The 23850-nt window shown below is 40.0% G+C and overlaps 1 protein-coding gene across 1 annotated transcript in view; it reads left to right on the top strand.

Moving 5' to 3' along the window:
* Positions 1-23850, top strand: part of FREM1 (FRAS1 related extracellular matrix 1) — a 155645-nt gene that overhangs the window by 31092 nt on the left and 100703 nt on the right. The window contains exons 5-10 of the mRNA XM_005869602.2: positions 213-409; positions 5983-6306; positions 8831-8939; positions 10955-11086; positions 13149-13493; positions 14087-14229. Coding sequence (XP_005869664.1) covers positions 213-409; positions 5983-6306; positions 8831-8939; positions 10955-11086; positions 13149-13493; positions 14087-14229 — 1250 coding nt within the window. The remainder of the gene's footprint in view (positions 1-212; positions 410-5982; positions 6307-8830; positions 8940-10954; positions 11087-13148; positions 13494-14086; positions 14230-23850) is intronic.

The raw sequence follows: 23850 nt of genomic DNA on the forward strand, positions 1-23850 counted from the left end.
CATGAGACAACTGGTCAACTATTCTTTTTAGTGAAGGAAATTACAGGCTTTAAGAATAATAACAACCCACTCAGTGAATGATTGGAGGGTACACATGAGCATCCTTGGGGGCACTTAGAGGGAATAAATATCCCCAGGAGGGAGGATTGGCTTTTATATTTTACATTCACATTGTTCAAATGACTATCTTAATTCAGCGCTATACATTCCAGAGCTGGGAACAGAACTCAGGTGTCCAGGGGGAAGCTGTGCCCTGGGACTGAAGAAAATAGGAAGTCTCACGGTGAGCTGTGAGGAGTTCCTGCTGATGGGGCTTCGGTATCAACATAAGGACCCTCCTTCTCCCAACATTGATTATATCTCCATCCGACTGGACCTCACAGATAGCAGGAGTAAGATCGTATACAAGGTAGAGTTTGGGTTATGTATCTGTGTCTCCAGCTGATCCACAAAAAGAGGGCCAGGTCCATGGGGGTGTTCATGTTGGTTCCCATGTCAGGGAGAGTTTCTGGGCATTGTGGGTGGAACTGTTAAGTGACTCATTAGAACTGTAGGCTTGTTTATTCTGCCAGTAAGTGCTTGAAACAGAGGCTTTTGGATATAACATCAGTATAAACAGCTGGGGTGACGGTGTACCAGCTAAACAGCTTGGCTGTTTTCTATCTCTGGACTGGGACCAGTTTCATGCTTCCCTTCTTCCCCTCTCCCCCCTCCATGTCTTCAGCTTGTCATTTGACCTTTTGTAACACCTCTTGGATGCCTCACTTCCCCCTTCTTTATTAGAACCACTTTTCAGCTGTTAGAGAAAATCAGGGTCCACATACCCACTCTGTGAGGCCACAGGAAACTGGGAGGGAGGGGACCTCAGCCCCTCTGTTATGCCTGTAGCAGATTACGTCCTTTTCACTCTTTCGGATTTTGAGGTGGAGGACTGGATCCTCAAGGAGACAGGCCTCCAACAGCCTCCTCCATCTTCCAATTTCTTTTAAACTCTCCTGCCCTTTCCTCCTCTTGTTCTCTTCACATTGAAATGATGACATAAAGTGGAATCAACTTATCTGAAATATTTAACATGCTACTCTACCGATTCATGTACTCTATGATTTATTTATTTGGGTAGTTGAGGAGACTGTGTACCATCTGAACAGTTTGGATTTTTTGCTGATATTCAATGGTCCAAGATTATATTGGTGAAAGACCATCATTGCTCACAGTATGATTTCTCACTAGGTTTCTCCTGTGATCCATACATTGAACATTATTATCCCTCAGGAATTGATAAGACATGATATAATAAGGAAATGATAAAATAGGATCAGAAAATTTTAGAATTGAGATTTGGGAAAAACTTTGAGGTAGATTTGAGTCTAACATTTAATAGTTAAGATCATGATGCTGGGCACAGATGGTTTGGGTTCAAAGGTCTAGCTGTGTGACTTTGAACTTTATGCTTTATTTCTTTCATCTTAAAATGGGGGTAAGAATACCTACTTTTTAGAATAATTGAGAGAATTAAATGATGTAATATTTATAAAGCCTGGCACATAGTAAGCACCACACAAAAGCCAGTTAAAAAGCCACCCAGTAAAAAAACCTGGTCATCAGCCAGGTTTGAAGTAACTGGTTTAGCCCATCTTATTGTATAGTTGTGGCCAGAGGAATTGTATACCTTGTCCAAACATACACGGCTCATTTATGGCTGAGCCAAGACTAAACTCTAGGTCTCCTAACTACTAGGGGATGTCTTCTGCTTGTTTTGATGTGAAACTCCTTTACTTTTAATGCTTTCTTAGCTCCATAAAAAAAAAAAAGTAGACCCTTTTTTTTTTTACTTGATTGATTTTTCTTCTTTTTTCTTTCTATACTGAGTTAGAGCTTTATTTATATTTTCAGATCAGTTTTATTGGGAGTTGACCCCTTTAAAGCACCTTCTTAGTTTATTTAGAATTAACCTATTCCATAGTCAATTTGGCATGTCATACAACAGATTCTCTTATGAATATAAAGTTAATATGCTCACTGCAAAGAGTATTTTTAAAAAAAACACTGAAAGCAAAATAGGAAGTAAAACTATCTATATTTCTACCATTTTTAGATACACACACACACACAGTGGGGAAACATGCACACCAAAGTTAGTTTTGTTTTATGGAGTTAAATTTATGCTCTATTTAAAATTTTATATTTTTATGCTTGTGTAAGTCTATACTTATCAAATTATTTTACCGATAATTTTTTCTAAAAATTTAAAGGTTTTCTTGTTTATGTTTGCCTCTTTAATCCACTTGCAATAAATTTTATTATATTTTGAAACACAGGAAGAGTTTTTTCCAAGTAGCCAAAATTTTCAACACTATTGTTGAATAATTAACCTGTTAACCTTGATTTTCAATGATTCTTTTAAGGGATAGAAAGATACTACTTCAAAGCTATCTCTTTTGTTCTTAGATTTGCCTATTTATTGCATTGTCAATTCTGTGTTATTCTAAATATAATGGGTTTATAATACACTTTAATATTTTACAGGCAGGTTCTTCCTCATCACTCCTTTACAAAACTTTCTTATTCATTCTCACCTATTCTTAGTTCCAGATAAATAATTAAATCATTTATGTTAGTTTAAAAATAAGCCCCTATGTATTATTATCAGGATTCAATTAAAACTACAAGTTATTTAGGGAAGAAATGGAACAGTAGAAGATTTACTGTATTTAGTCTTCTCACCCAGAAATGAGGTGTCTTACTTCATCTAGGCAAATGTTCTTTGATATGTCTTTTTAAAGTTTGCAGTTTTCTTCATGCAAGTTGACCACACTTATGAAAGCCAGTTCTAGGCAGTTTGTTTTTGTAAACTTATTGCAAATAGGCTCTCTCCCCTCCATTATATCTTCTAATTGGTTACTGATGAAAAATAGGAAAGCGATATTTTTGGTATAATTTTCTTCTCTCTGGTTTTTTTTTTTCTTGGATTCAATTATTCTAAGAACGTTTTAATTCTTTGGGCCTTTACAAACCATAATTATATCTTTTACTAATCATGATAATTTTATCTTTCCTTTTTCAGTAATTATTCCTGTTATTTCTGGTCTCTTCTCCACTGAGTTGGCCAGAATAATATTAAATATAATGATGCTTATCAGAAGCCTTGTCTTGTATAAATTATCATATCAACTGCCCACTCTGTTTTTTTTGTTTTGTTTTGTTTTGTTTTAGTGCTTCTTGCCTTGGATTTATCTTTCTTTGAAATTGATATGGTCACTTTTGCTTTTTTATTTTCTTACATGATAACTTTGGATCATTCTTTTACTTCTAACCTTTGTATATAATTTTATTTTAAATGCTTCTTGTGCAAGACACACATAATTGGATATTTAGCTTCAAAATATTTGTCTTAAAGAAAGGAATATAAGCTAGATTTTTGTAATAATATATATATAAAGGTGTTTTTTTCCTTTTGTTTTTTTGCGTTGCTTATTTAAAAACTGCCTTACAAGACAGGCTAAATTTTCTCTGGTTTTATCTGTACTTATTTGGAAATCCTTTATCTCACTTTGTGTTTTACCAGGATTAAATTTTAAATTTAAAAAAAATTATTTAACCCATGTTTTTAATATTTAAACTAAAAAAATGACAAGCTCACTGGCTCCTTCCTATAGATGATAAGGATTGATCCTAGTTATCCTCTTTCCTGGCCGTTACTCACCTCTCAGGTTTTGTTTATATAATCTGCAATTTTAATTCTAGCATATGATTGTTATATTTTATTGTTTCATACATAGTGTTATTTCTTACATCTTCTATTTCAAGTAAGCTCTTTTGACATTTGTATTCATTTTCTTAGCATGTTTAAAATAACATTTATTTAGACTTAACTCTAGGTTTAATTGGTCATATTGTTCAGCACCAGTCCTTTTATATGGTGATTTCTCCATTTTTGAATTTTCAAATGATGAATCTTCAGATAGATTTTTAAATGGCAGGTGAATATATTTTTTTGTCTTCATAAACCACGCATGAGGGGTGCTGATTGTCTTCCCTGTTTCTTGCAGGGCTCTCTTCTTTAGAGCGCATTGCTGGCTAGTTTCTGAACGTCCAGGCTGTGGGGCAGGTGGTTTGGTGGGAGTGTTGGAGAGAGATCTTATTTGATCAGCCACTATGCTGACTTTGTGCTCTCTGAGTCTGGCAGATGTTTCAAGCTGCTCCTTTGTCTCTGGGGCAGTTTCATGGTTCATTGGGAGACACCCCTTAATGGAGGCCTCTTCCTCCTAGATCTCTCGTCTCTGAAGGATGCATTTCTGGCCTGAGTGGGCACTTGAAATTCCTCCTGCAGCTCCTAGGATATGATTGCCACCTCCAGCTTCTTGCTGCGGGGATTCTTGGCCTTTCAAGGATGCACCCTAACGGTCAGGGTCCAGGGTGACCCCAGACCAACTCTCTGTCCTCCTTGGCTTATATCTGGGAGCATTCTTGTATTATTTCCGGCCACACACAAGGACAGTAGGCTGAGCCCAGCACAGTCACCATTATTCTCCTGCCTCTAGCACGTAGCTTCCTCAGGTCTGAGCCCAGCATCAGCCCTCTGTGTTTCCCACCTGTAAAAGACACATGTGAAGGCTGGTCTCAAGGAAACTGCTCTTCTGACACCTGAGACAAGGGACGTAGGGTTGCCCCACCCTTCCTCTTTGTGTGGCTTTGGGTGTCAGGGGAGTGACTCCGCACAACACAGCCCTCCTCTCTCTAACAAGCTCTCTTCCTCTTACCTCTCAACCCTTTCATATTCTTACAGTGGGTAAGAGGGTTTGTTAAACTCTGCCCACTGTACCTGTCTCACATTCACTTTTAAATCTGATATTTTTCTTATTGGAAGTTCAGTTGAGACAGAGCTCCCCCCAGATTGCATTTTTAACTTTCTGTTTTCTACAGAATAACACTCATTGTTCAATAGCCAGTGTTCAGCACTATTAAACCAATTTGACTCTGATCATCGAGCCTGGTGCTCTCAACAGTGGGAAACATCACATCCTATGATAACCAGCATCTCCTGCTAGGAGGATGCTTCCGCCTGTAGCACTTGATGCTACCTCAGGTCCCAAGATGCACATTCACGGTTCCTCTGGAGACCCCCTGCTTGAGGGCCCCTTCCTCGCAGCTCTCTCATTTGAGGAGGGTGTGTTGCTAGCCTGAGTGGTCACTTGCAATTCCTATTATCTGCTTCTCACTTGGAGACCCAGGGATTTAACAAACTAGAAAACTGGTAACCATTTTTCAGTTCATTTTCCCTCATTCTGCCCCTGCCTGATTTAAAGCTGCATGACAGGAAGTGAGGGGGCACTTCCTGTCATGTACTTGGGGGTCTAGCATTCCCATTTTACAGCTGGGGGAAGTGAGATTTGGGAGTTAAATAACTTGTCTAAAGTCATGCAGATAGATCATAAGTGGTGGAGATAGAATAAAAGCCCAGTTTTTTCTGATGCGAAAGTGGGTGCCATTTTTCAACACTGGCTATATATTAGTCACCAGACAGCTTTAATAATGACAGTTTTTCACCCACCCAGCATGGCTCAGTATTTGAGCATCACATATGAAGCAGGAGGTCACAGTGCAATTCCTGGTCAGGGCATATACACAGGTGGCAGGCTCAATTTCCAGTGGGGGGCATGCAGGAGGCAGTTGATCAATGATTCTCTCATCATTGATGTTTCTATCTCTCCCTTCCTCTCTGAAATCGATAAAAGTTCATTGTAAAAAAAATGCCAGTTTTCTGGTTCCCTCCTCAGACAATTAAATTACAGGGAGAGGGAGCTTGGGCATCAGAATGTGTCAGAAGCTCCCCCAATGATTTACTGTACAGCCAGGTGTCAGATAACTTCCAGATACACCCTCCAGGTTGTGGTTGTATGTTAAATGTCACACTGCTCACCCTGTGTGTTCCAGCTTTATTCACACCATTCTCCCCTTCATATTGTCTTTCTCCTTCAAAAGTCAGAGAGTGCGTGGTTGCCCGTCTACATCAGAGCTGGCATTCCCAACCAGGTTCCGAGGGCGGCGTTCATGGCCATGTTTGTTCTGGAAGTGGACCAGTTCATCCTGACCTCTTTGACTACCTCAGTTCTGGACTGTGAAGAGGATGAGACCCCCAAACCCTTGCTGGTGTTCAACATTACTAAAGCCCCGCTGCAGGGCTTTGTGACTCACCTGTGGGATCACACCAGACCCGTCTCCTCATTCACCTGGAAAGATCTCAGGGACATGCAGATTGCCTATCAGCCACCAAACAGCAGCCATTCGGAAAGGAGACATTACGAGGTAAGAAGGAAGGAAGACAACACTTCTAGCCTATTTGGTGGTCAGACTTACTTACAAAGCCCCTTCCCTTCGCTTTCAGGTGAGTGTGTATATTCATTGCCCCAGAAGAGAAGCAATCACTGTCCATCTGGGTGCAAACTGGAATGCCCAGAGGAGCCAGGCTAGTGATGCAGATAAGCAAACCCTCCTGGAGGGACACTGTGGGGGACTGAGGAGTGAGCTGGTGCCTTTTGAAGCAGCTGCAGCTCAGCTCCAGCTGATCCAGAGGTGCCTAGAGTTGTTCTAGCTCTTGTTTGCCAAGAAAACTTGGGCGTCTATAATTTCTTTGTAAAAATGTTCCAGTTTTTAAAGATAGAAAACACATTTAAACATTTTAAATATATTGTGCCAGCTACGAAATATTTCTAAGGGCCACATTTGGCCCAGGAACTCTGCTGCCCTCAACAGCCTGTACAGCCAGGTGTCAGATAACTTCCAGATACACCATAATAGTCTTCTCACCCAGAAGTGAGGTGCCTTACTTCATCTAGGCAAATGTTCTTTGATATGTATGATTTCTCACTAGGGTGAGAATGCCATCTAATTTTGGCATTTGCAGCATTTAGTCCTAAGGGCAGACAAAAGACTTCAGACTTCAGACTGCATTACACATAGACCATTGAAGTTAGAGATGAGTTTTGTTTATAATTTTTTTAAATAATTTTTTTATTAATTTTAAATTCTTTTTTCTTTGCACAAGTGTTTTACTGGGGTCCTTAATTTTGATTAATAACACTGACTTGGAGTAGGCGATTCCATAGTCTCATATGATGACTAATTTCACTATCCTACACTTTCCATCAGGAAAGTCTTCTTTCCATTTAATCTAAATCTTTCCAGCTCCCACCTCAGCCTCTTTCCTCTTGCTTTGTATTCAAAGGGAGTAGAGAACAGCTGGTTACAGGCTTGCACATAATAACCCTTCCCATACTTAAAAACCCACCAGCAAGCTGAAATTTAAATGAGCAGATTGATACAGACTTGAGTTCAGGTTTATTAAGGAAAATGAGTGTCCCTGGGGTTACCACATTGTCCGCCATCTAATTTTGGCATTTGCAGCATTTAGTCCTAAGGGCAGACAAAAGACTTCAGACTGTAAGGGCTGCGTTTTGCCCTTTGCTTTGATTTCCTTCATGTCATAAAAGTAAGTGGAAGCTTTTGTTTCTTTCCTGTCCTTGCCCCTCATTCCTTCCATATTATGAAGTAATTTCTCATTAGCCACCGGGTTTACCTGCAGCTCATAAATAAAGCGCTGCTCCTCTGCTGCTTCCTGTGTGCGTTTTCTGGCATTGTGTCATAGAATCTCAATGCAGCCTTCGTTCAAATCTGTGATATTTTTGTTAGAAGGTAGCTCACTTATTTCAGTGGGGACTACGCCCTGTTCCAATATTGTGGGCGGGAAGCCCTGCATCTATCTCTGCAGAACTTTGCTCACTCAGCCACCTGGGGTGGGACTACTGAGGGCGGAGCTTTGGTCAGAGCCCCTGAGCCAGCTGACCTTCTCTGGGTGAAGGTCAGTCTACTTTCCAGTCACGTTCACCTCTTTGGGAAGTTCAAACTCATTTTATTGGGTATCACATATATTTGAGAAGAGTTTCTTAGTGAGCACATAACATACAATTTCATGTGGTTCAACCTAATATTTACATTACACCTGCAAAAGTACTTCTCCCTCCTCAGTATAGTTTCATTTTCAGCCCGTTCCCTTGAAGCTGTTTCCTCTGTTATGTTGTAGTGGCTGACATGCTGCTGTCTGATCATTGCTCTTATCCTCTCAGATGGACCACACGTCCTTCCAAAGTAGGCAGTGTGTCTTCCATTCCTGCCTCTTCCCTCATCCTTCTCTGTCAACACCTGCGGAGACACACACATATCACCTAATAAGGCTCACAACTTATATAGCCCCACTTAGTAGTTATGGATTTAACAGGAGCAAGTTAAATCTGGATATTTAACAGTATGGCTATTGGTATAGATGCCGCTAGATCCGGGTCTCAACAGCAGTGGCAGTGACATTTGGACTAGGTAATTCTTTGTCATGGAGGCTGTCCTGTGCATGGAAGGATGTTAGCAGCACACCTCATCCCTCTCTCCACTAGATGCCAGGAGCACCCCCTCCACACACACACCCAAGTGTGAGACCAGAAATGTCTCCAGACATTCCCAAATGTCCCCCGGGGGCACAACATCACCCCTAGTTGAGAACTGCTCTAGACCCTATACCTTTGAGAGAGGCTCCATTGGTTTGATGTTGAGCAAAGTCAGGGACACTTTTTCAGCATGTTTGCTTATTTCAGGTTAAGAATTCTTTTATTGAGAAGAAAATTTAAAAATTATAAACTAAGCAGCAAGATCTAGAGCCTGAAACGGTGAGATTAGGCTGTCATGAAGGAGATCAGGCAGCAGCAGCCTCCGTCTGTGTTGTGAAGGTATTTTATGCTCGAACATCTCCATGTGTGGCTCATATGCAACTGTTTGCTTACAGGTGGAGTTGGAGGTATACGACTTCTTCTTTGAAAGGAGCACGCCAATTACCGTCCACATCTCCGTCAGAACGTCAGACACAAACGCCCCACGCGTGTCCTGGAACACAGGTGCAGCTCAGTGCAGGATGTCAAGCAACCCAGCCCTGAAGGGAAGAAAGAAAGTACATGTGCCAGGAAAGAAAGGCAGTTTTATTCCCATTTCACACACGAGGCAACTGAAACTCAGTCCAGTCCAGGCATCAGATAGTTGGTTTCATTTTGTTTTTCCTACTGAAAGTGTGAGAAGCTTGAATCCAGGATTCCTGAGTCCTGGAGACGAGTTCTTTCCTGGGCAGGAGATAAGCCAGGACAACTTTCACCTGACAGAGGCACGAAGTGACTGTGAAGGGTGAGAAGCTTGAATCCAGGATTCCTGAGTTCTTTCCTCGGCAGGAGATAAGCTAGGACAACTTTCACCTGACAGAGGCACGAAGTGACTGTCTGATATTGAGCTCCAGTTGGGCTGAGAGAGAAAAGGTCTCCAACTCAAATTGTTCAGAGGGATAGAAGGGAGGCATACATTTGTCTTATTGTTAATTTGTGTTGCTTGGAAACCACAATACATACAGAAGAGCATAAACGGCTTAATTTGTTTTAAATGAAGGCTTTACTCTGCCTCTCATTTCTAATTGAACTTACAGTGCAATGTATAGATTTAGGTCAAATGTAAATGTAGAACATAAATGAAGATTTTATTCTTTCCCATTAATCCCATCAATAGTATTCAAAACATACTTATAAGCGGTGATGCTAAGTTTTGTTAAGGGGATCATATCTGTGTCTGATTTAAATCCTCTGGTGGCAGCTTAAATAAATCTGTGTGTGTGTGTGTGTGTGTGTGTGTGTGTGTGCGCGCGCGCATGTGGGTAGTATATGCATGCACACATGAGTTTCAGTAGAGATGGATAACATTGGTTGAGCAACCTTCATTTATAATTTTGACTCTGTGTCTCATCTACCTCTGTTAGAGGGATAATGAAAAGAAGGAATTGGTGTCCTGTAGTTTAGTTAAGTAGATTATTACATGATCATAGAGACTTAATAGTCTGTATATTTATGTGTGATCAGGCTTGTTAAGAGAGCTCCAAATCTGGTTTTGGCTACTCTGGACATTAGACTCCGTTTTTTAAAATAAAATAAAATTTACTTATGAACTTATGTGTTCATTGTTAAAAACTTGGAAAGTACAATAAATAATAAAAGGAAAGAATGAATAGTAATGAATGATCAAGAAAAAATGAATGATATAGTAATAAATGAATAAAATAATTTATTACTTCAAAATCATTTATTACCTCCCCGTGCAGACATCGCCACTGTTAATGTTGTGCTATATATACTTGTAGTCTTCTTGCTTGCTCTTTTGCTGTGTTCCTTGTGATGCCTTGTCCTGAGCCATACTGTACACTCTTGGCTTCAAAATTGTTATTACCAGTCACAGAGATTCCTTATATGTACTACTTCTCCCTCCCTCCCTCCCTCCCTCCCTCCCTCTGTCACTCCCTCCTTCCCTCTCTTCCTTCCCTTAAATATGCTGTATGTCTTAGCTCAGGTTCCCTAGCAACAGCTACTGAGGCAGGTTGCATGCACTAATCCTACACTGAAAACAGGAGAAAGGGGAAAAGGGAAAATCATGAGGAGGATAAAACACATTTACAGTATTTATTGAAAAAGTCTGTATAAATGGACTTGTGCAGCTCAAACCCCTGTTGCTCAAAGCTCAGGTTTATTTGTAAAAGTACTTCTGCCGCTTGTGCCCACAAAATATCTGGATGTGGCCTTTGGAAAAGTCCTTGTGGACATTTTGCGTTAGAGGCCACTGTGAGCACAGCATCTGTTCTTTCCTTGGTGTTTACTGTCTGGCACTGTCATGTCTCTAAAGGATATGTCCTGAGGAGCCAATTGCCAGATTGGAGGTGATAGTACTGAAAGTGAAAATAGTACTAGAAATAAAAGCTAACTTCCAGTTTCTGAAAAAGCTTTGAGAATACAATCTCAGCTCGTTTTGTGAGTTAAAATGCATTCATTTTGTCTTAACGTACGCGTGTTGGTATGTCATAGAACATGTTTGTTTGGTCTTGCAGGTCTGAATCTCCTGGAAGGGCAGTCTCGGGCCATCACCTGGGAACAGTTTCAGGTTGTCGACAACGACGACATTCGTGCTGTACAGCTGGTCACTGTGGACGGCCTGCAGCACGGGCGGCTCACAGTAAGAGGTGAAGGATCCACCTTGGTAACTGAGCAAGGAGCTGGAGAAGAAACTTCTCCAAAAGCAAATCATGTTTAACAGGATACACACAGCATCTCTTGGGCCCCATTTCTAACTGAATTGTCATATCCCCCAAATCTAGAGATCTTGAAACATTTGTGTTAGGTTGCCTTAGGCGCAGCTCATTATTTAAAGTTCAGATGCCTCATTGGGCTCCTTCTAAATATACTCCTTAATTGATTATCTCATCCCAGTAGGAAGACAAAATATTTTCCTCTCATTTCTCTGTCTCATAGAAATGTATTGGAAAACATGCTTTTAAAAATACTTTTAATCATTATGTTATTATGATATTAGGAGCAGTTACCATAGTTTAAAATAAATGAATTTATAATTATAAGGATGGTAGTTAAGGTTAATGAGCCTAATAAAAATAATAGCCATACTTTATGATGATAGAGTCCATTCCTGGTAATGAGCTCAGAGGATTTAATTCAATTATCCTCTTAGTTTGCCTAATTATAAAGCAGAAAGAGAGCTCTTATTTATCATCATTTATGATAAGGGAATTCTGAAATCAAAAATAAAATGATAAATTCTCCTGTCTAATCCCAGGACTGTGCCAGGTCAGCTTATGCCTGAGCCTGCCAGTTAGGGTGGATGTTCAGCTGCATGTAGGGAAACTCAATTATAGTGGCTTAAAAATTCATATTTCCCTCATGTGACAAGTTGTCCAGATGTGGCATTCCATATCCATGATGCCAGATGCTCTTTTCTGCTAGGTCGGTGCTCACAAGATGGCACCTACACTTCTAGCTTTGGGTCTGCATTTGAAGAAGGAAGGAAGGAAGGAAGGAAGGAAGGAAGGAAGGAAGGAAGGAAGGAAGGAAGGAGTTATGCCATCTTAGCTTGCTTTCTAGCTTGCTTTCTTTAACCACTTGTCCCAGGACAATGACTTTCACTTATATCTCCTACCAACTCACATGCTATCCCAACATGCAGTGGAGTCTGGGGACATGATTTTTTAAAAATAGTCCCATGCCATTCCAAATAGAACTGGGATCCTGGTTCTGAGCAAGAAGCAGTAAGTGGCTATTGGGTAAGTAGTTTGTAGCATCCATTATGCTAGTGTTTAATCATGGTTCCAGTGAGGTTTTTAACACAAACACATGGTGTGGGGAGAGTAATGAGGCTCCTGCCATCAAGAATGATAAATGTTTATACAAAGTGAAGCAATGTTTATTAATACTGTGAAATGAAGTATAGAGAGAGCAGTGGCCCATAAGACAATGATGTGCTGGGCTCAGAGGATACAGGAAGTAGTACTAATATTTATTAAGTATTTACTTTGTGCCAGATATGGTGCAAAATATTCTACATGCTTTATCTCATACCACTTTATGAAGTGAGGTACTATTACTATTCCTACTTTACATATGGGGAACTGAGACTTAGAGAAGTCAACTTGTCTAAGGTCATGTATCTAGTAAGTGGCAGAACTGGGATTTGAACCTTGGCCATTTGATACCAGAGCTTTAGCTCTTGGTCAATAAGCCAATGATTCTCAAGTTTTAGCACGCATTCGACTCTTGGAGGGTTTAATAAAGCACATAATGCTGGGCCCACCTCCAAAATTTCTATTTCAGTAGGTCTAGGGTAGGGCCTGAAAACGTGCATTTCTAACAGATGGTGCTGATGTTGAGGTTTGAGACCACACCGGTAAGAAGTTCTGCCATGTAGGTTGATAACAATGAGTGAAACAATAATTAGCATTCATTGTCAGCTTACTTTTGTTTAAGTTCTCCCATCCATACTAGAGACTATGAGGTAGGCATTATTTCTGCTTTATAGATGAGTCTCAAATAAATGAAATACCTTGCCCAATCTACACAGCTAGTAATTGTTACAACCAGTGTTCAAAACCTGATTTGTGGAGGTGGTTTCTCCCAAAGAGGAAAGTATCAGCTGCTCCCCTTTCCTCAGTGCCCTTTTGCCTAGTGCAGCTTTCCCTGTAAGGGCTGCCCTTGTGCCCCTCCCTCAGGCAGTGCCATCTCTGCTCTCTCCTTCAGGGGGGAAAGGCTTTCTCTTCACCGTGGCTGACCTGCAGGCTGGAGTTGTTCGCTATCATCACGATGACAGCGACTCCACCAAAGACTTTGTGGTCTTCAGGATATTCGATGGTCATCACAGCATCCGCTATAAGTTTCCCATCAACATTCTGCCCAAAGATGACAGTCCGCCGTTCCTCATCAATAATGTTATTATTGAACTGGAGGAGGGCCAGACCATACTGATCCAGGGTTCCATGCTGAGAGCTTCAGACATGGACTCCAGCGATGACTACATCTTCTTTAATGTCACGAGACCTCCTCAGGCTGGAGAGATCATGAAGAAGCCAGGGCCAGGACTGATAGGTAAGTTCTGGGCAGTTAAGATATTTGTGCGAAGGTGGGCATCAGTTTATGAGGTGAGATACTATTATTATTCCCATTTTATAGATGGGAAGCTTGAGACTTAGAGACTTGAAGTTGATTCATTCAAGGGTGGGCATCCAGAAAGTTCCAGAGCTGGGCCTGAAAGTAATCATTTCACTTGGAAAAATTAAGTCAGCCGAGCACAGTGATAGAACAAATAAGTTTGAAGAGAGATGTTTGGCTTATTGTAGATTTTTGATAAAGTAATTTCATGAATAACATTTCCTTATATTTTGTTAGAATAATTTCATAACTAGTTCTTAAAATAGTCAGGAGCATCAAAATAGGGATCAAGTAGTGTTTCTTAAGGCAATGTTTCTTAAAAAGACTTTTCTAATGCTAATTCATCCACATATTTTAAGACAGATGTAACAACTTTAATTTTCCTGCTTTGTTATGTATAAGCTTGTATGAAGATTCCTTAGGTACATACAACATGATATGCTGAGAAGACTTGAGGTAAATCCGATATCTTTATACCCAAACACTTGCAGTTGGTTACAAAAATATTTGGTGTTTTGTGGACCCAATAGGCTATCCTGTCCCCGGCTTCCTTCAGAGGGACCTGTTTAATGGCATCATTTACTATCGTCACTTTGGTGGAGAAATCTTTGAAGATTCTTTTGAATTTGTCCTCTGGGACAGCCATGAACCTCCAAATCTCTCAATGCCACAGGTAAGAGGCCATTCTGAACACTTCTCAAAGACTTGTCCACAGATATCAGTTCTGGGGAGATGTTATTAGGGACTACATGAAAATAGGTTTCAAGATTCAAAGACTGAGAAGCAATGGAGTAAGCAAAAGTAAGTCAATTTCTTTGTAACACCACTTCTCTACCATTTACTTTTCGAATGAGTTCTGCAAATTTTTGTGTGTGATATTTCCAGCACCTTTATACAGGACACCTCACAAAATTTGCTGTGCTCATATCACTCAAGAAAACACTGACATTTTATATGTAGTAGTGGAGTTTGGCTATAAATATAAGCTGTGGAGTTCGGCTGCCTATGTTTCTCTCCTGCATTTGACACAATTATCTGATTGATCTGTGGTTCAGTTTCCCCATCTGTAAAACAGGGACTAATACAACTTCCTTATAGAATGATTGTCTGAGTAAGTAATATATATAAACTACTGCGAACTTTCTGGCACATGGTAAGCACTCAATAGATAAATTAGCTATTATCTATTGTTGCTTTTGGAGAACTAAGAGTTTTACTACCACTCAAGGATATCATTTAAATTCACAGAATGCAGAAATAATTATAAGGAGGGATTCTCATGTAAAAATTACAGAGATGGAGTTAGTATAGTATCTGGACAACTATAAGAAGATAAACTCCCTGCAAGGAGAGGGTGGTTAGTGGTTGGAGTGAAAAAAGGAGAGCTGCACATAAGTGATCACCTACTACATATAGTTTATTTTTCTAGGCATTTTATCCCTATTATCTTGGAAGGGAGCATATACAGGGCTCTAAGCAAATCTTTTTTTTTTTTTTTAAAGAGTCACATTTATTGCAATCCGGGACTATGAGGGGCCATTTCCCAAATCTCATAGTGATAAGATGGTGGCAAAACCAGACTTATATAGGCAAAGATCACAAAGGTATTGATTACATCTCAAGGTTTGGAATGAGGAACCTGGTTTGCAAAAAAGTAGTTTACAGAAGCAGAAGCAGCATGTTAATTATAGTTTTTGGTCTCGCAGAAATACATTATCTAGAGCCCTCGGGTCTGGAATGAGGAATCTGGTTTGCAAAAAGCAGTTTACAGAAGCAGAAACAGCATGCTATATACACATTATCTAGAGCCCTTGGGTAACCTGGGTTAAACTTAGGCATGTTATCTAAATTACAGTTTTGGGTCTAGAGTCCTCTGACCTTGGGATAACTGTGCTGTCCTTCCCAGGTGAAGGAAAAATGTGCTTTCTAAGACCAGTATGACCACAACCCATGGGATATTCACATTACAATCAACAAGGCATTTAATCGAATGGGATGGTTTATATAATTCAGAAAATCAAAATAACCTGTCTATTGTTAAACAAAGCAAATAAGTACATAAGCCGAACAGCAGGGTTAAAGTTAAACTATAATTTCTACCTTAGATGGTTGCTATCATATTTCACCATGGGGCAGGATGTTCTACCTTCTGTCATTCAAATGACCTAATAGGTAGCCTCCCACTTCACTGTCCTGAGAGGTTGGCTCTGCCCTTTGGATCTTCAGAAACATCTGGCTCACTGTTGTCCTTGGATTTCTTATGGATTTCAGTCAGCTCCAAGGACTTACTGATAATGGGTACTTATAACTTGACTTTATCAGTGGACAGTAGGCAATTGCTTCTCTCAGAGAACAGGGAGTGAGCTATGATAGTCACTGTGATAGCAAAGGCAAAGTATGTTCACACACGCTCAGGTGCTTGGGGGAGATGAGTTTTATTACCTCCTTTTTATAAAACAAGAACAGCAGGAAATGTGAGGCTGCTGACTCCTGGAGTGTCACCGCAGACATGCAGCGAGCACTCTACCTTCCCAATGAGTCTGTCAGGCCATCCACAACAAAGGAGGGAGCCGAATGGAAAATAATAAGCCCAATGAAAGGCATGTCTTCACATTTTCATTTTCTACATCAATCGGTTTGGAGCATTGGAGCTTTGTAGTTACACATTTCTCTTCGTGTATGCTTTTGTTAATAATTTTTCCCTCTCTAGGCCTTTAAACAAGCCACTTTAGCAACGAGGCACTCTGATGTGGAGTTTTTATGGCACACAGGAGGGATGCTTCTAAAACACAGAGATTCGGGTCACAGATATCCAGTACGGGGCTGTGTCTGTTCTATTTTAATAATATTAAAAAAAATAACTTATGACTTCAACGTTTTAAAATTAAAACTTATTTTCAATTTTTAAAAATTAAAACTTACCTTCAAATTATTTTCTAATGCTAAGCCTGTAACCAGATGGCGCCCAGGCCTGGAATGGGTCTGCCTTGGGCCCGGCAGCAGCGTGTGGGTTCTTGACTCTGTGCAGGAAAGATTTCAACACAAGTCCAGCTGATTTTGAGAGTACGTTTACTATAGCTGGGGACAATGAAATGAGGGAAGGGCTTAGAATAGAAAAATCAGCAGGAGACAGCTTAGGTGGGGCTGCTTTAGCTTTTTAAAAACGTTATAGGAAAGAAGTGGGCCACGTGGGCTGCATGAACTCACTGAGAAGTAAAATCATAGTGACAGAAGTGAGCCAAAACGGGACTGCTGCTAGCTCACTTCAAAGTCAGAGAAAAAGGGCCCTGGGAGACAGGTTCAGGGGGTTAATCCAGGCTGAGCTGCTACTGCTCACTGCTCCCCTGGTTGCAAGTCTTTTTTTTTTTTTAATTAAATCTTTATTGTTCAGGTTACATTTGTTCCTCTTTTTTCCCCCCCATAACTCCCCTCCTCCCAGTTCCCACCCCACCCTCCGCCCTCACTCCCCACCCACTGTCCTCATCCATAGGTGCACGATTTTTGTCCAGTTTCTTCCCGCATCTCCCATTCCCCTTTCCCCCCCAAGAATAGTCAGTCCATTCCCTTTCTATGTCCCTGATTCATTATAATCACCAGTTCATTCTGTACATCAGATTATTTATTCACTTGATTCTTAGATTCACTTGTTGATAGATGCATGTTTGTTGTTCACAATTTGTATCTTTACCTTTTTCTTCTTCTTCCTCTTCTTAAAGGATACCTTTCAGCATTTCGTCTAATACTGGTTTAGTGGTGATGAACTCCTTTAGCTTTTCCTTATCTGTGAAGCTCTTTATCTGACCTTCAATTCTGAATGATAGCTTTGCTGGATAAAGTAATCTTGGTTGTAGGTTCTTGGTATTCAGCACTTTGAATATTTCTTGCCATTCCCTTCTGGCCTGCCAAGTTTCTGTTGAGAAATCAGCTGCCAGTCGTATGGGTATTCCCTTGTAGGTAACTGAGTTTCTTTCTCTTGCTGCTTTTAAGATTCTCTCTTTGTCTTTTGCTCTTGGCATTTTAATTATGATGTGTCTTGGTGTGGTCCTCTTTGGATTCCTTTTGTTTGGGGTTCTCTGCTCTTCTTGGACCTGTAAGTCCATTTCTTTCACCAGGTGGGGGAAGTTTTCTGCCATTATTTCTTCAAATAGGTTTTCAATATCTTGCTGTCTCTCATCTTCTGGCACCCCTATTATTCTGATGTTTGTACGCTTGAAGCTGTCCCAGAGGCTCCTTACACTATCTTCGTATTTTCGGATTCTTTTTTCATTTTGCTTTTCCGGTTGGGTGTTTTTTGCTTCTTCGCATTTCAAATCTTTGACTTGATTCTTGCGCTCCTCTGGTCCTCTAAGCAAATCTTGAATCAGTTCTGGAATGGCTATTTACAGCTTGTGTCCCTGTTTGTTATATAATGTCTTCTCATGTCATAGTCACTCACATTAGCCAATGCATAGATGATTGAGCTATTCGTCTGTTTGCTCAGATAAAGGTAACCAAAATGGATGATCAGAAAGAGTGATATCAGAGAGCTCAGAAATTGAAGGAAGTAGGTGATCCCTATTAAGAAAAATTGGAGAATGAGAAAATTCTCAATTTAACTGCTTATTAAGTAACAAATCAAATCCTTTACAAATAACAGTCCCTTCTTTTCTTGTGTTATTATATTCTACTTCTAGATTACATTTTGCTTGAGACCTTAGTTGATTTGCTTATCCTAAATGACAACTATCAATAGGATTTATTTCTAAATCATCTGTTGCATCTATTCAAACTGAGCTTTGTTTTCAACTAGAATATCATGTCACTATTAGCAGACTATATGCCTTTTTAAAAATAGAAAGTTAGGGACTGCTTTTTTCTTTACTTTTCTTATATATTTTATAAATTATATTTTTATTTCTATCATATTTAAGTTCAAGTATAAATGTTAGATCCCTTTATAATGAGGACCAGAGTAATACAACTTTATTCAGATAAAATTATTTCTAAATCTTGGAAAATAAGTCAGACTAAATACTGTAGGTCCAGTTATGAGATTATTTCTTTGGATGGATGGATGGGTTTCTAAAGAAGGAGTCATAATCACATTTTTCTCTGCTTTCATCTTATTAATCTACTAGAGGCTTGGTGCACAAGTTTGTGCATGGGTGGGGTCCCTCGGCCTGACCGGTGATTGGGGCCAATTGGGGCCATCTTGCCCAGTCCCGACTGGGGCCAATGGGGGCTGGCCAGGGAGGAACCACAAGAGGTTGGCCAGCCGGTTGGGGAGGGACCGTGGAAGGGCTCCAGGGCATGTCCAGCCTGTCTCACCTAGTCCCAGTCAGCTGGACCCCAGCAGCAAGCTAACCTACTGGTCAGAGCGTCTGCCCCCTGGTGGTCAGTGCATGTCATAGCGACTGGTCGAGCGGTCGACCGCAGGTTGACCAGTCAGACACTTAGCATATTAGGATTTTATATATATATAGATGTTGAGGGATAGAGGAAGAGAGAGAGAACCTATAAATTACTCTATATTCATGTACCATATTTTGTTTGGCTCCTAAATATTCTCCAGCTCAGCCTTGTGTAATCACCTCTCTACTTGTCATCTCTACACATCTATCTCGCCAGGATTTTAAAAACACCATGTCCACAGACATTTAGTATATTTTCCCCCAAACTTGCACAAAACCACTGTAACTAGAATCCCCTGAAGTCATCCCTAACCCCTTCTCTCTCTCTCTAATATCTGAATAACTAATTAGTCAGCAAATCTAACTAAATCTATCAGATAAATTTCTCTCATCTGTCTATACTTCCCCACCCATTGCCATTGCTTTAATTCCAACCTTCATCTTTTTGGGACTAGATTAACTTCAGAATCCCTCACAGGGTCTCTTGAAGAATAGATCAGCAATATCCTTATAACTGAGGACAGTTAAAATCCACTGATATAGTAACTTTGTATTCAATATAATCCATCTAGTATCCATTCCCCCATTCTCACTCTTGATTTGTGGCAGGGCCAGCTCACTTCCTCTCCAGACATGGACCTTCTCTCAGCGATAACATCGCCTGTTCCAGGAAGCCTTCTCTGGTGACCTCATCCCACAGTTCCCCCACGCTGGGTTAGCTGGTCCTTTTATGTAGCTGATCCAATATCAAAACACTATAATGTGAGGCCATTATTTGTTTTATTGGATCAACTATGAGCTCATTGATGACAGGAATCCTAAATTATTCATCTTTGTCTTCAGGCCTTGGTATGTGACTCAGATAGAACCTCAAAAACTGTTCTGGTTCTTTCAACTTTTATTGAAACTAGGAAAAAATAAAAAAAACTGAAATATTTTGTAAGAACTGGGGAGGTAGTGAGATGAAGAGGTAGTAAATGGAAAGTTTAATTCGCCAGAGTTTCCAGGAATTAGTGTGTGCACAATGACAGAACAAGTATTTTATGTGTGTGTGCTGGTGAGAATTTTTGTGTTGTAAAACCCTGATACCTTCATTGAAAAGTCCAAATTTTAAGAGACTTTAATGATGATCTAGTCTATTTGATGATTGCATCTCCAATTTGGACAAGTATCTCTAGTCATGCCCTACATATAAAATTGTATTTAAAGTATTTTTAAAAATTGTAACTTTCAGCTGTTCAACTAAAGGCCCAGATAAGATGGTTACTTAATGGGAGCTTTTGTGATCTGTAGGTCCCATGGTCACTGAAGGTTAAGTTAAACTCAGATGATTGTTTAGGCCACATGTGAAAACACTTCCTTTTATAAAGGCAGAAACCGAGTATTTCCTCAGGTGAGAAACAAGTTAATAAAAGCAGGAAGGAAGTTGCACAAGCAGGGATGCTCCTTACCTCCTTTCATGCTTCCTAACTGGATACTCCTGCTGAGAGATCTACCTGTACATCAACAAGGTGCTCTCATATCAGCAAGAAACCCCTCCCTCTTTCTATATTGGTTGTCATGGCTGTCATCAAATAAAGCCTCATGCTCTCAATTTGCTTTTTAAAAATATTCCCTTCTTTATCCTTCTCCGTAGAGAGCTTTATAGGGTTTAAGCCTCAGGAGATCTTAAACCAAGAGAGAGTAACGTTGGAAGTAAGATGGAAAATGCAAAATAAGGATAGAAGAGAGAAGCAGAAAGGTGATTAAGAAATGAAAGCAGATGCCCCAAAGGCCTGTGGGTGAAGTGGAAGGGAGCAATGAACTGAGGCCAGACGAGAGAACAGGCACCCAGGGTGTGAGCATTTAGAACAGCGGTTCTCAACCTGTGGGTCGTGACCCCTTTGGGGGGTCGAACGACCTTTTCACAGGGGTCGCCTAAGACCATCGGAAAACACATATATAATTACATATTGTTTTTGTGATTAATCACTATGCTTTAATTATGTTCAATTTATAACAATGAAATTGGAGGTCACCACAACATGAGGAACTGTATTAAAGGGTTGTGGCATTAGGAAGGTTGAGAACCACTGAGTTAGAAGAAGTCAAACCTGATAGTGGGGTGGGCAAAAATGCATTGGAAGTAGTTCCTGAGGGCAAGAAGTAGCACAGGATAAACTCAAAGGAAGCTGTGAGATAAAGAATCAGGCAGGAATCAAAGGTCAGGGCAAAGAAAGGATCAAGAATCCATGTCAACAAGGAAGAGATATCAGCCCACAAAATACCATATTATGAACACTGAGGGTCAAGGTTAGGCTTTGTCACTCTGTGTACTGATTTGTCACTTTGTATTCGGATTCCCTATAAGCCTGTTTTTGGGTGCTTGTGACCATAAGTAGACTGGAGGCATGCAGGGGACCCCAGCAAGGGAGAGCCCTACGATTGGGCTCGGCATTACTTTCCCATCATTGGGGAATGGCTATTTAGTAACGTCTTTGTTACAACCAAATTTCAGTAAAATGTAAATGGCTCATTTCTCTATGGAATTGGTTAAAATAGGATTTTTCTCATCCACAGACACACACACAGTAATTGTTTAAACATGCATCAATATGTAAAGACACATCAACCTAGGCGATCATAAAGCATGTTGAAAAATGTGCCCACCAAGAATTACTATAGGAGTATAAAAAAGCATGCCTTGTACATTCTTTTTACACAAAGAACACATTGGAGACTAAATTAGCATGGAAAATGGTCTCTTTAAGGCACAATAACTATTGTTTCCTTATTAAATCCAGTTTTTCAATTAAGTGCAGCCTCACTGATCCACACTGTGGCTGGGAAACCCCACAGAGAATTTCTGAACTTTGTAGATTAGCAGAAAACTATAATTGGGGAAAAAAATGTGACACAGACTCTAGGAGACTGGAGAAATGACTGTCATCGTGTTTATTTATTTTGATAACTGCCTTTAGTTTTTAATTATTGAAATGCTTCATAATGGAGGAGCACATATGCTGTAGGCTTTTGTAAGAGCAATGAAGAATGGAGACGAGGAATTAACTTATTGAACACCTACTACCAAGTACTCACAGTGTTACTAGCTATCTCATTTGATCCTGACAACACTTCACTACAATAGCCATTATTATCATTCCCAATGTGCAGAGAGAAAAACTGACCCCCAAAGGGGCTCACTGATTTGCCTCAGGGGGCACAGCTTGCACAGCTAATGTTCCGGTATTTTCTATATTGTAGTTTTGTTTTTTTGGCTTTGCATGTCAATTTAAAAAGGAAGTCACTTTATTTTCAAATTGGGTGTTGTGAATACTATTATTGTAGACAAAATTGGCATTGCTGCCGAGTGATTGAGCATCCACCCATGAACCAAGAGGTCACCAGTTTGATCCCCAGTAGGGGGCATGCAGAAGACAGTCATTCGACGTTTCTCTCTATCCCTCTCCTTTCCTCTCTTTCTAAAATCAATAAAAAAGATATTTTAAAAAATTGGCCTTGCAGATCTGTGCTTCAATGACAATATTAAATTTATTAAAATAAAGTTATTAAATTAAAATATTAAATTCATTAAAAGAAATAAAAACCAGAATAAGAATACCCATGACACCAAGCAAATGTACCATTGCAAGAGAGAATAAGTAATTGCTTTCTCACAACCAGTCGTGAATTATTGTAAGAAAATGTGATGATAAAAGCTGTTCGGCCGCCCAGCTAGCATGGCTCAGTGGTTGAGGGTGGACATATGCCCGGGTTGCGGGCTCAGTCCCCGGTGTGGGTCATGCAAGGGGCAGCCATCAGTGATTCTCTCTCATCATTGATGTTTCTATCTCTCTCTCTCCCTTTCTCTCTGAAATCAATAAAAATATATTTAAAAAAAAATAAAGCTGTTCAGCAAACCCTCCATGCCCTCCAGTAGGATCCAGACCTGTGAGTGTGCTTTAAGAATTCTTAAAATCACAAACAGGACATATTGACTCATTCAGTTAGCAAACACTGATGAAGTCCTTTCTACCTACAAAATACTGTGCCAGATGGAGAGTACAGAGATGAACAGAATATTTATTGAGCACCTACTATGTGTGAGACGTTTTTATATACATAGTGGTCTTTGATCCTCATAACAACTCTGTGAGGCTGTTGTCATTATACTTAACTTACATATAAGAAAATCGACATTTTAAAAAGTTTAGTGACTTGTTCAAGATCGGTAGCTTCTAAGTGGCATACTTAGGCCTTTAATGGTCTGTTCACTGCCAAATTCCATGTGGTTTGTACTACTCTATGATCCCCCTCTTACAGAACTTTCAGTCTAGGAGAGACTGACGTGTGAACTACTAACTAATAATATAAGACATAAAATAATAATGTTTCTCAAGGGACAAACAAATTTAGGAACAATTAATTCCAACTGAGAAGTTGGGGAAAGTTTCAAGAAGAGCCATTAAGGGTAAGAAAAACCCAGGCTTCTGGAGAAAGCAGGAGAAAAGAATTCCAGGTTGAAGAAACAGCATGACCCAAAGCTTAAAGTCTAGGACCCAGACCTTTGTGTGCAGCTGGAGTGCTGGCTTAATGCTGAAAGGAGTAGCAGATAAAGTGGAAAAATAGGGTGTGCAAACTGGGGGGGGGGGGCGTTATATATCCTTTTCACAATAAATGTTAAAAATAATTTTAAAAAACACCATAATATTGGCAAAAAATCACTACAAAATCAAAACCAAACTGTAGAGGCTCTTAGATGCCATGCTAAGGAGTTTGAATAAGTCTGTCTCTCCTGGGTGGTTGTTAAGACTTTGAGGAAGGGAATAACCTAATTAGATTTGTATTTTTTAAAAGATAACACTAGAGGTATGTAAGTCTAGATTAGCTACTGAAGTTAGGGCCAGCAGAAAGCTGTTGCAATA

The sequence above is a fragment of the Myotis brandtii genome, unplaced genomic scaffold (genome assembly GCF_000412655.1).
Source record: "Myotis brandtii unplaced genomic scaffold, ASM41265v1 scaffold30, whole genome shotgun sequence".
NCBI classification, from domain to species: domain Eukaryota; kingdom Metazoa; phylum Chordata; class Mammalia; order Chiroptera; family Vespertilionidae; genus Myotis; species Myotis brandtii.